Consider the following 14075-nt stretch of genomic DNA (forward strand, 5'->3'; position numbering starts at 1 on the left):
TCTTGCCCAGCACTACAGCTGCTATGAGCAACAATACACCAGGTAACAAAAACAAGTTAAAATCATGCTTTGAACCAAAACAGTTGTGTCAGCTTTGGTATGTTGGCTGTTAATGTGCTGAAAAATCTTGCTGGGTTCCTTTAGACAAATCAGATGAATGCTAGAAAGAAATACATTATAGCCAGCATTTATATCAGGGAAACAGCAGAAACAAGAGGCAGCCTGTTGTGTTTACTTTCCAACTGTGTATTATCAATATATTCAGCTTCAGTAACAGTGCAATAAGACCTAGTTTTGCGCTCGAAAGTCAAAACAGTAAATCACTGACAGAGTTAAAAACCCAACACAGCACTTAATGCAATCTTTGTTAATTAGTGGTGCCACAATGAGAGAAATGAAAGAGAATACATTAGTATCTTTTTGCTATCCATAGGATTGAACTTGCTGGATAATGTCAGACAGTGCTGGCCAACAGACAGTGATTTCAAGGGGAAAAAAACCACACTGACAATATAAGCTGCAGCCAGTGGTGTACTTCTTTCTGCCTCATGTCTAAAGTACGTGGGCCAGAAATCAAGCTGGAGAGTCATGGGAGCAAAAAACTGCTCATGGAGTATGTCCTAAGTTACGAAATGCTAATGATATTATACATGCAGACTTGATCACTTTGTGCTGTAAGCATCTTCCTTATGTGGGTAGATGGCAGGAAACTGGCTTTCCAACTTTTTCCACATTGTAGAGATTTTTTTCATTCAAGGTTGGGATGTATAGGAAATTTTATGTACAGAAATTGGGTTTTGGCACATACGGACCTGCTTTTGTCACCCACCTTTTGCTAATCCCATGCTGAAAAGCAGTGAGGTGGACAAATCCACCTTATTTTTAATTGGTGTGTGTAAATATGTGGAAGTTCCAGCTCTTGGATTGGATTTACTGCATCTTACGTCTCAATATTTTTTATTATCATTAGTTTGATTGCTTTAAATTGTTGAAATCTTAGCTTTACTCTAATGCTTTTTAAAATTCTGGTGCAAATTGTCTTTTAAAATCATAATCTAGTAATTTACATTTAGCATTCATCGGCATATCTCTCCTTCTGAGCTAAAAGCAGGAGTATTTGCAGGGATGGCGGATTCTTCTGGATTATGGCATGAAACTAATTATCAGATTGCTGATTTAGTCTCAGTATTCCTCTTGAGAAAACATGATAAAACAAGCAATCCTCATGAATCCAACTGCTGCATGTTGAAATTTTTAGCAGAATCCTTAAGTCTTCTCCTGGGGATAAAGTGCAAGTCCAGTAAGTTCTGGACTAACAGACGTTTCTGAGTAGATTGCTAACAATTGTAATTTGGTATATGTTGTTTCCACTAAGTGTTTTGGACTACTCTGTGAAACCTATTTATTTTCCATTTGTCAGTGTTTTTGTTAGTAGTCCCCATAGGTCAGTAGTGCAAAGAGCTGTGAATTACACTTACACAAAGTAATCCTGCTATTTGAGGCATGTTGATGTGAGTCTGTGTTATCACTGTGTGCTCTGTGTGTGTGTGTGAGAAAAATGGTTTCAATGGATGTTAATGCAGTGTTTTCCCAGTATTTAATAACAGCACTTTTTTTTTTCCTTCTTTATCACTATTTCTAAGTCTGTATGTTAAAATATTCTGGAGTATTGGATTTTTTTCTCTTTTAGGAACACCTGTGACTCCAGTTACTCCAGCCAATGTGGTGCAGAGTTTACCTGATCCTTGGGTATCTCAGATTGCTAATACAGATACCCTTGCTGCTGTTGCACAGATTTTACAGAGTCCTCAAGGCCAACAGGTAAATATTTTCTAGACAGTTACATTATACACTGATATTTTGTGTCTTCAAGGTACACTTAAGGAATATTGCTTTCAGGAATATCTCTTAATTATCTCTTAAGTTATCTTTTAAAAACACAAAATCTCTTAATTTTGTGTCTAGTATCCATCTAACTATCCCATGAGGTTGTTCATCACAAGTAAGTTCCAGGTAAACTAAAACTTCCTGTTACCTCTTGTAACCAACCCTCTTTGTTCCTTAAGTATCACAGAATATGACTTCAGATAAGAAGGTCTGTAATACATACTTTTCTTTTCTACGTAATAGTGCAGATGACTAAATCAAGAGCAGCATTAAGATTTAATGGATATAGGTATAAAAATGAATGAGACTTTAAGCATATTTCTCTGCTGGATGCCCCAAGAAGCTAAACATTTTACAGAATTATATAATGGGGATGTACTCATTCTGGAAGTACATCGTGCGTCGATTTTTTTTTTTTTTTTTTTGTCTTTCCACCAGCAAAATATGTTTTTTATTTTGCAGCATTCAAAAATAAGGTCTTAGAAGTGATTGTGTTCCGCAGTTTCTAAATGCTCAACTCCAAAAAAGTGACTTCATGTGCAGCATTGAACTGCTTGTTAACCCGCAGCCACATAAGTTGAGTGCGTACAATTGGCTTTCTGTAAAAATGTAGATCATTGTTTTTCACTTTATGCTAGAACTCTGGCACCAGCATAACTTTGGCATTATGATTTTGATTTAGACTGAGGAATAGGATGCTTCATCTGCTGGGGTACTAAACAAAAATACCATGCATATGAATGAGAAGCAGTCACAAGTGAACTATTACAAAGCACTGATGCTGACAATAACTACAACTTCATGTAGTGAGATAGTTCTACAGTATCCAGCTAAGCAGATTTGTCTGCAGTTGTTCATAAGTCAAACGGAGGGAGTATTTTCATCTGATTACACTGAAAGAAATTGATGGGTCATTGAAAAGCAGAGCAAAATGAGTCTGTGGGATACTTTGTGAAATGTGGAGGAAGGATAGTGGAATACCTCTTAAACAAGAGATGTGAAGTGAGAATGAGAAATATATGGAAAGTCAGTAAAGTAATTTTAAAGATTATTACCTAGAGAAAAAAAGAAAAGGATGAAGCAAAAGCAAAACTTCTTATGAAGATGAGAAGCGAATTAGAGTTTTAAAGACAGCAGATCACAAAGGAATAACATTTGCATATATATCTCAAAATGGTAAAATAAAGAAGAGAATGGGTTTTGGGAGAGGGAAAAGATGGTCTTTAAGGAAAAGTGTGGACACAGACTGGGTATCCAATAAGTATGTACATGCAGATCTTTGTGATTGGTAGGTGTACTGCAACATTTGCTTTCATCCTGTCCAGCCCTTTTATTCCTGTTATCCAAGCTACTCCACTCCCTACCCTCCAGCTCCAAAGTCCTTGATTTCATCTTAAGATTGTGTGTTATGGGTGAGAATGCATGCAGATAAATTGAGAGTCTAGACATAGGTGAGGGCAGAGTAAGAAATATGTAATCAACAAGAGTGTGAAAATGGCTAGAACGGTGACCACCCAGGATTTTCTCACTCTAGGGCTTCCCTTTCTGCTTCTACAGTTTGATTCCTTCCTACTCAGAGCAACACACAAGGTGGACCAGCCATATTTGCTCATCTTTTGTGGATCAGCCAAGAAGGGATGGGGGAGCTCTTCAGCTTTGCCTGTTGGCAGTAATCAGTGAAAATTCTTGGTGAGGTAGAACAATAATTGAAGCATTTTCAGAGGCTCTGCTGTATAAGGAGTCTGTGTAACTTTTTAAAGAATAGCAAGAGTTGTTTCACATTGTCAGAAGGTAACTCTAAAATAATCTTGAAAAAGGATTATACATTCTTGATGTATTGCGGAAAAGAAGATCAACCTAATAAGCCTAAGCAGAGTTTCTAGTGAGCCCTATGAAGAAGGGAGGGATTGAACCCTGAAAGAGTTCAGTGGTGAACCCCATGAGGAGGTGGAATATGGATGTAAAAGTAATGAGGGTCTTATGTCAGCATAGTTTGAACTACTTGGATTTGCTTAGCCTTTTTTTCAGAAATATTCAAAGGTAAGGCTCCAGGGGTTTACCTCATGGAAGGTCAAAGGACTGCTTCCTCTAATTCCATGGTACTTTAAGAGGACTTCTTTCCATAGCAATAGTATTTTTTCCTTTTTTGTTAAGGTAAATCTGTACAATTTTGTGGGAGCATCTCTGTTCAACAGATAAACAGATCTGTACATGAAAAAGCCTTTTATTTCCTCATTGGGAGAGCTCCATTTAAAAAGTTATATACAAGTAGGAAGTTGGAGTAAGGAAATGAAGATATACCAGGCAATTGGATTGTACATTTGTTCTAAAAACACCCATGGAAGATACTGTATTTTTCTTTATTTTCGTCTTCTAGATTTGAAGGAGGAAACTTTTAGGGTATCGCTCTATGCTCTGGTGAAATGTCTTCGATCCATTCACTACACTTTTGAAAGTTCCTTCTCTGATAATACTTAGTACTCGTTCCAGTATAATCCTAGACCTCTCTTGAGTTGCGAGTGGAGTTGTTTAAACAAACAAACCACACCAACTACCACACCACCCCCAAAACTATTTTTAAATAATATTTGAAATGCCCATCAATATTTTTAAGTAATTTTTTTTTTACTTCTGTCTCTTGGCATTACCCATACTTTGTTTTTACTGTAACATACTTTGTTACTGTACATCTGTTGCCCCAGAGCTGCTGCTTCTGGTTCAACATTGCATTTAGGCAGTTTTTATTCGAAGTGCTATACTTGAAGTTTGTGACATTGCAAGAAGTCAAATTATATTCCCAGTTCCTGGTTAATTGCCTTTTATATTTTGTTAACATAGCAAGGGAATTGCATTCTGTCAGTGCAAACCTGAGTTTCAGCATGAGATTTTTCCTTGTCGCTAATCCAGAGACACTAGTGCAAGCTCTTCATACAGACATGTTGCATCAGCTTAACTGCACTGTTGCAAGCTCCACTTTATTTTCTCTTACATACAGATGTTACAGCATACAGATTTTGCTAATCTAGGTGGGCCCTTAGGAAGCTGGAGTAGGCTAACAGATTTTTTTCAGGTCAGAAGGAATCAAACTGGAGAAACAGAAGAGGGGGAACCCTAGAAAACAGGAAATCCTGAGTGATGACTGGTCATCATGCAACCTGTCAGAGCAAGTTAGGAGGAAGAAGCATCTGCATGTCTTATCAGCCACAGAAAACAAATTAGCCAGTAAGTGGGAACAAAATTTGCCATAAATGAAAACAAATTAAGATGAAATAATAGCCATAGGTTAGATGATACTGCATTCCTGAGGTTTGGGTTTTTTTTTTCCTAATTGGAAGGGGAAAAGACTAGTTTGGTTTTTATTTTTTGCTTTTAAAAAAATAAATTCTTGTTTTAATGCATTTGTTATCTTTTCTCTTTCAGCTTCAGCAGTTGATACAGACACTGCAGATACAGCAGCAGAAACCTCAGCCTTCACTACTTCAAGCCTTGGATGCTGGTCTTGTCGTTCAGTTACAGGCCCTCACAGCACAACTTACAGCTGCAGCTGCTGCTGCTAACACACTTAATCCTCTGGAACAGAGTGTCTCTTTTAATAAGGTAGAAGTAGAATAATAGAAGTTTGAAGAAGTATTTATTGTTAAAATATGTGTAAGTGAAAGAATCTTTTTGATTTTATGGTTTGACTTTAGAGATTTTAAATACATGAATATACTATAAAGTACTCTATCTTGAAAATGTAAAATTAAAGTCTATATAGACTAGTAGAAATGAAAATACTAGTTTATATGAATTTAGGGCTAAATGGCATTTCATAGAATATCTCAAGTTTGAAGGGACCCGTAAGGGTCATCAAGTATGAAGATGGATTTGATTTAGCACAGTTAAGTCATTGTTACATGGATTTGTTCACCCTTTATAACACAGCAGTGAGAACTGAACATGTCTTGTACTTCCTCTTCCTGTGTTTATGATCTGAAGTATTTCTTACAAGCTAATGAAAGGGAAACATGTAGAAATTTATATACACCATTTTCTCAGAAGAATAAAACGTGGTTGGACTTGCAATTTTCTTACATTATAAATGGCAAGAAACTTGTAATTTTAGCCACAAAGCGATAGTAAGTGAAGAAATAGATTTGTGATTGTAGTTAAAACTAGTCATGTGACACTTTTAAAAGGAGGTAAAAATGTAAAAAAAAACCCAAACACCGTAGGCAAGGAAGCTTTGTGTGTTTTGCAACATATGTGCCTATCTTAAAACAAAAATAAATAAAGAATGCATGAATTTAAGAAGACTAATGTACTTGAATGCCAGGTAGCAATAACCATGCTGGCAGTTGCAGTAGTAGTAGTATAATATCAGTACAATGAAAAAGGAAGAACTTCTACTCAAAGATTTAAAAATAAATAAATGAATCATGATCCATTATCTTTGGAATAAGCAGCATGTGAGTAGATAATCTTGGTAGGATTGCCTTGGAATGAATAAATAATAAGAATACGGAAGTCAGAGAAGCAAAAAACCTTTTTTTTCCTAACCCAGGTAATCCTTTTCAGGCAGTTAGCTGCTTAGAACTTGACAAGTGCTGAGTCTAAAGTTTTAGGACATTTATCTTATATTACTAGAATTTGTTCAGCTAAATGCAAATCTCTGAAATAGTAAGTAATGCAGCTGTAAAAATAAGTCAGGAAAAAATAGCCTGTACTCATGCTGTATCACAGCTGTAGCATCAACTCGAGTAGGGTATAATCACAGGGACTGTATGTATCAGGTAATAGGGACTGCCTTAATACTTAGATACAAAAAGTAATTAAGAATACTGCATTATATTGTGGTTTATTCTGCAGACTTCAATTCTGGCATTTATATGGATAGATGTACTCATAAATGTGGCTGTCTTATTGTTGGACAAGTAACTGGCATGAATTGAAGGAATTGGCATTCTGATGAGGTGTTTTTATACCTTGAGTGAGTTCAGCCTGATGCTCTTTAGATAGTTTATGCCAGTAATAGTATGCAGGAGTCTTGCTGCCATGAAAGGTGTCAGCAGAGTGAATGTACATGACTCTGATTTCTGGGACTTTGAAGGTAAGTGTTGTGAAAGGGATTCTTGTGGCAGCGTGATAATTTACGAGCTTTCAGTAGGTATATAGTGTTGACTTGTTCCTGTAAGCTGTGGAAGAGTTGCATTTATATTATGTGATCTGTACCTCAGTTCCGCATTATACAAGTAGTGTTGATTATAATACATTTCAAATGCCTTGTTCAGTGTTCTGTAGCATCTCTATGAATGAACTGATAATGTATGTCTTGTTATTCCATTGAGGCTTTTACTAAAAGATTATTTAGGCTGCTTTGCAGCAATAGCATGTTGTTTTAGAATTTCCTCTTTTTTTTTTAAATGTAATATTGGCACTACCATACCTGTTTTTCTCTTTTTTCAGAGGTTTGAGGATTTCTGAGTCTAAATATAGAAGAGTACATACATTAATATATATGTATTAATGCGCAATCTTATTTTTGCACTGATAAGCTTTGGGGATGATGATTTTTTTTGCTTTTTTTAATGGTTTCTCAGCACCAATGTCATCTGCCACCTGAATTGCACTTCCCAATAGCTAAAGAACATGAGTCATAATAATATAATTATATTTATTAGACTCTTTACTTCCCTTTTATTCTATAATTGTATAATTTTTTTTTACTAGACATGGCAGCCTTAATAAAGGCAATACTTAGTTTTGTTGGAAGCATCTACATCAGTATTTTAGTTTGAATTGGGAGTGTGCTTTTGAGGTGAAACTTTTGATTGTTTATATGTGCCACATGTTATTTCACATTGCAGAGTAATCTTGAATACATCAAGTAGATTCATTTGGATTAAGCTAAAACAAAAGATATACTGCAGCTGCTAATGAGGACTCAGTTGACAGGGCCAGACTGGGGCTGCTTCAAAGTATCTAGTAACAAAGTTGAAATAGCATGCCCAAATAAAGTAAAACTACAATGAAACTTTTTAAGAAGGAAAGTTTTGGGAATGCTTTGCTTCCTCACAACAAATCTAGTTTTTTGTTAATCATCTTCCAGGATGCTAGAAGTGTTCTAGAGTGTTTGTGTGCATTTTAGAGAGCTTGCAATGGTTTTATATTTAACACAGAATGCCTCAATTGCAGGGATACTGTTAGAGATACAAATACCAAAAACCAAGGTGTCGGAACAGTACAATGAACAGCAACGCTAGGCTGTTAACAGCCTTTGTTTGAGTATCATACAGTTGCTTAGTCTCTGGGGTTCTAGTCTTTATGAGATAATAAGATCTTAACAAGTGTACTTATAACAACAGAGCATGAGCCAGCAGAGTGCCCTGGCAGCAAAGAGGGCCAACAACATCCTGGGCTGTGTGAACACAGGTGACTGATGGGAAAGATCATCTCATCTACTCTAGACGGCATCTAGAGTATCACATCCAGTTTTGCCACCCCTGTATAGGACAGACATTGACAAACTGGAGTGACTTTAATGGAGGGCTGGAGCACTTGCTTTCTGAAAGACTGGAGCTGGTTCAGCCTGGGGCAGAGGCAGCTTTGGGGGAGACCTAAAAGCAGCGCCTCCCCCAGCACCTACAGAAAGGTCAGCAAGAAGATGAAGCTAGGCTCTTCACAGCATAGAAGCAGGATTATGGACGACAGAAATTGAAATGAAAGGGTTTGGAGTGGATATAAGGAAAACCTTTTCTCTCATGAGGACAGTCAAGCACTGTAATAGGTTGCTTGGAAAGATTGTGCAGTCTCAGTTCTTGGAAACTAAGAGGTTTCTAAGACTCAACTGGATAAAGCCCTGAATAACCCGATCTGAGCTCACAGCTAAGCTTGCTGTGAACAGAAAGTTGGACTGAGACCTGCTGAGGTCCCTTTCAACCTGGACTGTCCTGTGATCCTAAGATATATGAAGAATGGGACAGAAGAGATACTGTCATTTAGTGGAAATTGATGATGTATTCTTACCTGAGGTACAGTGACAAATCCTAAACATCTTAAAAAAACCTGCAGCAGCAAAATTAGAGAATCTAGCAATTCCTGAATGCTCAGTAATGAGAAATACTGAGTACTTTCCCTGGAAGATACTGAACAGACTTGTGATGGAGTTGAGAGAATGGAGAATGGGGCCATGATGTGGATATACAAATACTTACATGGTTGAAGGCAGTGTCTAAAAGGCAAATGTTCTGAGTTGGCAGACATAAAAAAAAGACAGCTTTTATGGTAAATAAACAGTAAGCATCACGATCCAAGGAAAACTGTAAAGCTTGGTTCTCATTCCATAATATAATGATGAATTGGATAACAAATATAAATAGTGCAGGAAAATATTTCCTAAGAATACATAAGTATCCATCTTTTTTTAATAAGTTTGGCAGTTCTTCTCTAATCCTTTGTTTTCAAGCTCTTCAGTCTCTACAGTATCTTGTGGTAATAAGTTGTACAAATTAATATGCATTACATGAAAATTTCCTTTCTTTTGTCAAGACTGAATGTGTGTGTTCTATGATCTTACTACACGACTGTATAGTTGTCTTATGGTACAGAAGGATTTTTGATGAATGTTTCCTATTTATGTCCTATTCCTTTTATTTTAATTTCTAAAAAGAATATCCTTATACTTGAGAAGAATTTTGTCTCCTTTGTAATAAGCTTTTTTCATGTCTTTAATTATTCTGATTGCTTTTTCTGAACATATTCTCTTCTTAGGTAATCATAGTAACAGTTGTAGCATTCATGGAAAGTTCTGTACTTCTATATGCGTGTGTGTGTGGTGGATTAACCTAGGTGTCCTAATATTTAATTTGTTTTAATTTCTATTGCATTATTTTAGAGAGTATTCTGTTGCAATTTATTTAAAAATGAAGATAATTTCAGTTCAGATTTTTCCCTTTAATATCTACTATGTTATTTAAAACAAATTTAAACAAAATGCCCCTCACTACAAGAAGGACATTGAGGTACTGGAGCGTGTCCAGAGAAGGGCAACGAAGCTGGTGAGGGGTCTGAAGCACAAGTCTTATGAGGAGCGGCTGAGGGAACTGGGGTTGTTTAGTCTGGAGAAGAGGAGGCTGAGAGGAGACCTTATTGCTCTCTACAACTACTTGAAAGGGGGTTGTGGCGACGAGGGTGTTGGCCTCTTCTCCCAAGTAACTAGTGATAGGACAAGAGGAAATGGCCTCAAGTTGCGCCAGGGGAGGTTTAGATTGGATATTAGGAAAAATTTCTTCACTGAGAGGGTGGTCAGGTATTGGAACAGGCTGCCCAGGGAGGTGGTGGAGTCGCCATCTCTGGAAGTGTTCAAGAAACGTGTGGATGTGGCGCTTCAGGACATGGTCTAGGGGACATGGTGGCGCTGGATTAATGGTTGGACTTGATGATCTTGAAGGTCCTTTCCAACCTAGTGTTTCTGTGATTCTGTGAAAAATCATGCTGTACATTTGCATATCTTGGCTGTAAGTTCTTTGGTTTTCTCTGACCCCAGTTTAAATAGGTTTTTTGCATATAATGAATTCTTGACTACTTCCCATTTGTTCCTTTTCTCAGATGATTAAATAGTACATACTCTGTTATCTTCCTTTCTACTGTGTCATGACAGAAGATACACGATGATTAGTATTTTAAAGACGAGACGTTGTTTTTTAAAATGCAAGTTTTTTTCAGAGCAGCAGCATTTTGGAAATGCTTTACTTGAAAATATTCTAACAATATGAAAAAAATAAAAAGGCAGCCACCTTGATTTAAATGAATTAGATATATATGGTGATAGTTATTCTGGATTTTAGCATCCCATCTCAGATAAACTTGATGGTGTATGTTTCTGCTATGTTTTCGCAGAGTCAGTCCTGCTTTCATATATCTGAGATTATTTCATTGGGAAAATAGTTCCAAACGTTCTTTATTTATCAGTCTCTTAGCTTATGCTTTGTTCTTCTTGCTGAACTGAAGTAATTGAGAGTAAATAGAGCATCTTGAGAAAGAAGATGGGCTACTGAATCATCATGGTTTGTTACTGGAGATGGTTTTGCCTTGGTATTTCAAAATTACTGCCTTATGTTCTCATCCTCTTAGTTTTTAGTTCTGAGAGCAGGTTTTGTGAAGTTATGGTGGTTTGTAGTACAGCATTAACTCTGCTTTTCAGAAAACTTCCAAGGCGTAAAGATGCATGGACATGGGTTTGATAGCACTGCTGTATCAATAAATAGTTACTGAAAAAAATCTCAGTGACAAAAACATTTTCTTCATGCTTGTTCTTTAGTTTTGTCTCCAAGAAAATAAAATGCTTCTGAAATGCTTCTGCGCTGTTAAAAAAATTAATAAACTTCTTTAGTTCAGGAGAACTACAGTGTGGACATCTTTACAGATAAAACAGGAAATTTATCCAAGTTTTTCTTTTTCCCTGTCAGATACCTTCCTTTTTACCCCTCTGGAGGCTTATTCTTCTTACATGATAACTGCTTGCTTTGATTTTTTGGAGACTATGTGAGAAGTTGTTTCCAAGGAGCAGGGTATTTTAAGGAATTAGGTTGTCTAAATGACACATGTGTGAAAATACAGTAATTTTTTGCAAAGTAATCAAGCTGTAGGTCTACTCTTGATATGAGCAGAGCAGTTTGCTGGTTGCCAAAGGATTGAACAGTTGGCCTCTTCATAGTAATTTCTTCTAATTAAAGGTACAATTACATAAAATTAATCTTTACTTAAGCCTTCCTCCAAAATAGTTGTTGCTTGCTATGGAAAGAACATGTGGTTGTACTTGTAACAGCAGCCAGAGCTCAAGCAAGCCATGGACAAAATTTAGTATTTGATGCATTGAGCAGTTTGGTAGCAGTATGACATTTAATTTTCTATTCAGGTTATTTGCCAAACTTTTTCTAAGTTGAGAAATCAGAGCATTTTTGTTTTGAAAGGTAAATATTCGTAAAGGGACATATAAGGAGTACTCAGGAATGTTTATTTCGCTTTCTCCTAGAAGCTGATGGACAGGTTTGACTTTGGGGAAGAATCTGAACAAAATGAAGAGCCTAAAAAGGAAACTCCCACTTCCCAACTGTAAGACCAAGATATGTTTATTAGGCAAATTGTAGCATTTTCCATGACACTAGTTGGACACTAGGATTAAATAGTAAAGAAAATGTTGTTTCTTTCAGAGCATAAGTATACCAAAACACTAGGAAGAGAGAGGGCAGTTTACTAAATTAATGAAACATACATTTAAAAAATATCTAATACAAGTTGTGTGCCAGAAGTTTTGTTGACTTCATCTTAAAGATAGCATGTTCTTTGCTTTGTTAGTTATATTCATAGTGTTAATGTGTTAGTGTGATAGTTCCACAGAAGGTGGAACTAGCTACATTGTCTTCATTATTTTACTTTTTTAGTTAAACTTGAAACTCCATTGTGAAGACCTGTTTACCAACTGTTTAAACCAAAAGAAAAACTCTTGTGCTTTTTGTGTTTTTTTTTTTAATTATTTCATTTTAGGCCTTTAGTACCAGAATCTGTGAACAACTCACTTTTTCACCAACTGGCTGAACAGCTACAGCAACAAAACTTAGAACATCTCAGACAACAGCTTCTGGAGCAACAGCAGCCTCAAAAGGTAAGAACTCCATCTTGTGGCTATCATAATAATTATGTTCTCCACTTACAAAAAAATTCATACTTCAGGACAAAAAAATTGCCGTCTTTACTGATATTTGTAATGGAAGTCTTTGTAACTAGCTGATATCTAACAGAAGCTTGCAGAGTAAGTGGAATAAGTGGAAGAAAATGCATAAAGCAGAAAAAAAACCCCAACCAAATGTGTGGGGTGTACATTTTGCTTCTCTTAGGAAAGAGGGCCCTTGATCTGAGTTACAGATTGACTGTGCTTTCGTTGTTAAAAAAAGCGCTTTCCCTGCTGTCAGAAAGAAGGTGGTGGGTGCTGAAGTGGCTATGCTCCTGTCCGTGAAGGGAGAGCAGTATGCTAGCTTGCTGCTGAGAATCATCAAGAGGACAGACTAGAGATTGCAGATAACTTTAATTTCCCCTACCAAGCTGTAAGTCTTGGCTAATAAATGTCTCGGAGATTCTGTTGAAGAATCTGAGCTGAAGAAGAGTTATGTGTTTCCTGAGAAATGATGAATTAAGAACTGATGCTCAAGACAATCCAAGATTTCTTCTTAACTCTGTGAACTAGGTCCTGTCTAGTCTACATTGAGTAAATTGGCTTATTGTTCTGAGGTTAGTCCGTGGTATTTAGCTGCTCTTTTCCCCTCCTGATCCCAATTCCTGCTCCCATTAGAAATAAAACACGAAAGTTTAACCTGTCTTGATACTGACCAGATACAGTGGACTTCCTATGAAGTATTTGGATCTAATTTCACAGTAAACTAGAGGTCTTAGACTGAAAGAAAATCTGAGGGACCACAAGGTTAAACATCTGTTGAGGATTTTAGTTTAACCTGTGCAAAGGTGCAGTCACTCAGCTTTCAATCAAGAACATCATTTGAGTTTTGAATTTGTGACTTTGAGTTTTTAATTGTTTAGAAAAATAGTACTTTAATTTTTGGTAGGTATTATTTTCTTATTCTACTGCTTTATTTTACTATGTTTTATTTTTGTTTCTTATTTAAGAGCAGTAACTGAGAAAGTTTGTACAACATAGTTACAGACTAAATAGTTTTTGATGTTGGTGGATATCTAGCAATTTCTGGCTTTAAACACTAAAAAATCTTGTAAAGAAATATAACTTTGAAGAGTGCATCTGTTTTAGGAGCTTTTGATGTGACATATCTAAAAGTAGCTATCTAATTTAAAAATAAAAATGATGAATGTGTACCTTATTGTAAAATAAGCTGAATTAGAGTTTAAATTAATCTCATCTATGAAATAAAGTTACAGTACAATTATGGGCAGAATGTTCATATGACTCTTCCCCTCCGCCTTATTATTTGATGTTCTATTCGACGTCCAGAAATTGTTTAACTTCAGGTCCACACAGCTACTTGGCTAGTCATTAGGCAGAGAAAGTTTTATTTTTCACCTTGATAGCAACTAAAAGACACAAACTTCTGCTGGAACTACTCTGTGGTGACTGCAGCGTGTTATGATGAAGATTTTCTTTAATTCCATGGTCGAACATCAGTGAGAAAGATTAAGGGAAA

The 14075-nt window shown here is 36.3% G+C and overlaps 1 protein-coding gene across 1 annotated transcript in view; it reads left to right on the top strand.

Moving 5' to 3' along the window:
* LOC104620461 (protein SCAF8-like) overlaps positions 1–14075 on the top strand; it is a 36790-nt gene that overhangs the window by 7666 nt on the left and 15049 nt on the right. The window contains 5 exon segments of the mRNA XM_010286690.1: positions 1–42; positions 1691–1821; positions 5308–5484; positions 11900–11979; positions 12412–12529. The exon segment at positions 1–42 is cut by the window's left edge and continues 130 nt beyond it. Coding sequence (XP_010284992.1) covers positions 1–42; positions 1691–1821; positions 5308–5484; positions 11900–11979; positions 12412–12529 — 548 coding nt within the window.

Source organism: Phaethon lepturus, unplaced genomic scaffold (assembly GCF_000687285.1).
Source record: "Phaethon lepturus isolate BGI_N335 unplaced genomic scaffold, ASM68728v1 scaffold3035, whole genome shotgun sequence".
NCBI classification, from domain to species: Eukaryota; Metazoa; Chordata; class Aves; order Phaethontiformes; family Phaethontidae; genus Phaethon; species Phaethon lepturus.